This window comes from Durio zibethinus, chromosome 24 (assembly GCF_047325235.1).
Source record: "Durio zibethinus cultivar Kanyao isolate XHJ-2024 chromosome 24, ASM4732523v1, whole genome shotgun sequence".
NCBI classification, from domain to species: Eukaryota; Viridiplantae; Streptophyta; class Magnoliopsida; order Malvales; family Malvaceae; genus Durio; species Durio zibethinus.
The window spans coordinates 18,506,495-18,509,639 of NC_143185.1; the positions used below are offsets into that span (position 1 = coordinate 18,506,495).

Sequence of the window (3,145 nt, forward strand, 5' to 3'; positions counted from 1 at the left end):
AATTTAAAATTTTTTTATTTTTATTTTCAAACTATTATTTTTATGTAAAAAAAAATTCAACTATATCTCATCATCCTCTATTAATTACAGGCAGCTGACTCTATATTTATTGTAACTTGTTTTTTGGGTGGAGGGTTGACACCAGACGGTGCTGAAGATGGGAAAATCAAAAGAAGGCCAATTGAAATCAAATTCTCTCTTTTTAGCAAGAAAAAAATTCTGGCTGATAGAGAGAGTTTAAAACTATAAATCCACTAACATAAACCACATTATTTTTTTTTAATAATTAGGCCAGCATTTGTGTTCTTACTCAGCACTCAACAGCGATTGGTCTCTTCCAATTTCTAGATTTGTTCCAGAACCATGACGTTTATTTCTTTACATGATGAAGTGTGGCAATTACTCAGAAGCCACGTACCGTAGCTGAAGAACCATTCAACCCATCTGATCTGATCTTTACTAATTACCCACCTTTACTGGGTCCACTAATTTCTTGATCATCATCATCATACCGCACATAGCAGGCTTTGATCATGTGTCAGGGGTACAACAGAGAGAGAGAGTCAAATTGTGGAGATGGTTGATCAACGTAGCAAATGATAATACATATTTAACAATTTAGATTATCATAGATTCGGGAGGTAGCAGGACAATAAGATAAATACTGGTCTCCTGTTCTGGCACTTTCGATTTCTTCAATATTTTATGCATAAAGTTTAATCTTTTTTTTCCCATTTCCCTTTTTGAATCCTGGGGGGACAGTTCCATCTCTAAGTCTGTCTTCCTCTGGACATTATACTCTCCCTCTCTCTTTATTTTATATTATATATATATATATATATATATATATATATATTACCACACTCTCATTATTGTCAAGTGACAAGAAAAGAGAAGCTAACTTTCAAATTCTCTCAACTCAAGAAACAGAAAACATGGGTAGAGCTCCTTGCTGTGACAAAGCAAACGTGAAGAAAGGTCCATGGTCGCCGGAGGAAGATGCCAAGCTTAAGGACTATATAGAGGCAAACGGCACTGGTGGCAACTGGATTGCCTTGCCTCCGAAGATAGGTTGGTAACCTAGCCAGCTAAAGTTGAATTATTAAACCTTTCCACTTCTTAGATATCACTATATTTAATTTTCTTTTAGTTAAGCTAGATTAGTCTAAATTTATCTCTTGAACAATACTGTTTTCAGGGCTTAAGAGATGTGGCAAGAGCTGTCGTCTTAGATGGTTGAATTATCTTCGACCCAACATTAAGCATGGAGGGTTCTCAGAGGAAGAGGATAACATAATCTGCAGCCTTTACATGAGCATTGGAAGCAGGTAAGCTTAATATAATTAGGATCTTTTCTTCTTAATATATGCAGAATTCAAGCTCTAACTTATATGTTTCTTTTGAATCACAGATGGTCTATAATTGCAGCACAACTGCCTGGGAGAACTGACAATGATATTAAGAACTACTGGAACACAAGGCTTAAAAAGAAGCTCCTGGGCAAACAGAGAAAAGAGCAACAAGCTCGGAGAGCTAGCTGCCTCACTCTTAAGCAAGAGATGAAGATAGAAAGTGAGAATTATATGCTTTCTGGAATGGTGAGCCAAGTCCCATACTGGCCACAGCTACCGGCAGTCGTGCCCCTGACAGGCACAAACCAAGATCCTCTTGATGTTTCTTTTGCTCAATTAGACCAACTATATGAGAATTCCTCGAACATGCTTTCATCTGCATCTTCCATTAGTCCCATAAACAGTACTTGTTCTCAAGTGACAAACAGTACCCACTTTAATGTTAGCGAGGCTGCTGGTCCTAATGATATGTTTCAAGGATTTGATGCTTTCCCAGCTGCGCTAAGTGAGCTGATCTACAGCAACAATCAACAGATATTGGATGGGTTGGAGAGTTTTTATGGAACGGACAACATGGTCGATGGCAGCAGTACTGTGACTAGTTCCGCAGAAAGTAGCAGCTGGGGAGATATAAATTCTCTAGGCTATCCTCAAATTTTTTCTGGTTTTGAAGCCTCCCAACAATGCATGCCACAAGTTCCTACCTTTGATGAACCAAACTACTTCGGGCCACCATAGCAACGGCACTGTGTACATGGGTGGTGTAAATTTGTACCAACTGGAGTATTAATTTGGTGCCAGAGAATTTCAGACAACTTCCTAATGAATTCATGAAGAGATTGTTTTGTTTTGTAATTCCACTTTTATAAATTTGCCATTTCCTTTGATCTTCTCAAAATTAGTTAATTAACTACTTTGGATTTATCTATATAAACAGCTTTTCTCTTCTGGGTTCCCTTTAGCTTTTAACTTCTACACTTGTTTGCTTTATTCAATAATGCTGAATGTGGAATCCTAAATCCTTAATAAGTTCTTAAAATGACAGTAATTAATCAGATAAAGCAGTTGAGTCCAAATCGGCTTTGCACTTTGAATACAGTCATATATTTGCAACTTCAATATCATGCTTTTATTTATAAATTTCTGGTCGCCAGGATCAGCACTGTCTGATGAACTTTATGGTATATTTCTTAATTACAATGCAAAAAAAAAAGTACACTTCTTTTTTCTCTCTTTTGCATCTGCTATAAAGGCCCGCCTAGGCATCCATGAAAAGGCACAGTAGTAAATTTGTAAAGGTGCTTTGACGTTTTGGCCACAACTTCCTAGGCTCTAGCAAATTGGGTATCTGACTGTGGCTGCATTCTTTTATTGTTATCTTCATGTCTGCTATTAAAACATTTGGGAGCTTTGAACGCACATGTTATTAGTCCATGTCATATAGTTCCTTTCAACTAGAAATAAGGCCAACTCGATCAAATTACCCAGTAGTAGTAAGTACTTTCTGCACTATTTTTCTGCTGGGGGGTCGATCAAGTGTTGGCTGCTTGATTATAACAGAATATCTTGGATTATTACATTGTTTTTCTAAAACAAATTTTTTTTATGAGATTTATCTTGTCTGGTTTGCTTGGTCCTAAACATAATCATAGCTTGACTAACCATTCTTGGTGATCTTCTCCATCAAAATTTCTTATATTCTGTCAAATTATATACCCTTGTGAGCTTAAATTCTCCAATTATATACCTCAAGACCCCAAGAGCTAGTCCAGTTGGTACAAAAAACTCTTTTT

General features: G+C 36.7%; 1 protein-coding gene across 1 annotated transcript; it reads left to right on the forward strand.

Annotated features, from left to right (window-relative positions):
- Nucleotides 1–813: 813 nt before the first annotated feature.
- LOC111316168 (transcription factor MYB36-like) lies at nt 814–2,265 on the forward strand. Its single transcript, XM_022918181.2, has 3 exons — nt 814–1,071; nt 1,199–1,328; nt 1,412–2,265. Exons 1-3 carry the CDS (start codon nt 936–938, stop codon nt 2,088–2,090), a joined length of 945 nt encoding a protein of 314 aa, XP_022773916.1. The 5' UTR covers nt 814–935; the 3' UTR covers nt 2,091–2,265.
- Nucleotides 2,266–3,145: the final 880 nt, after the last annotated feature.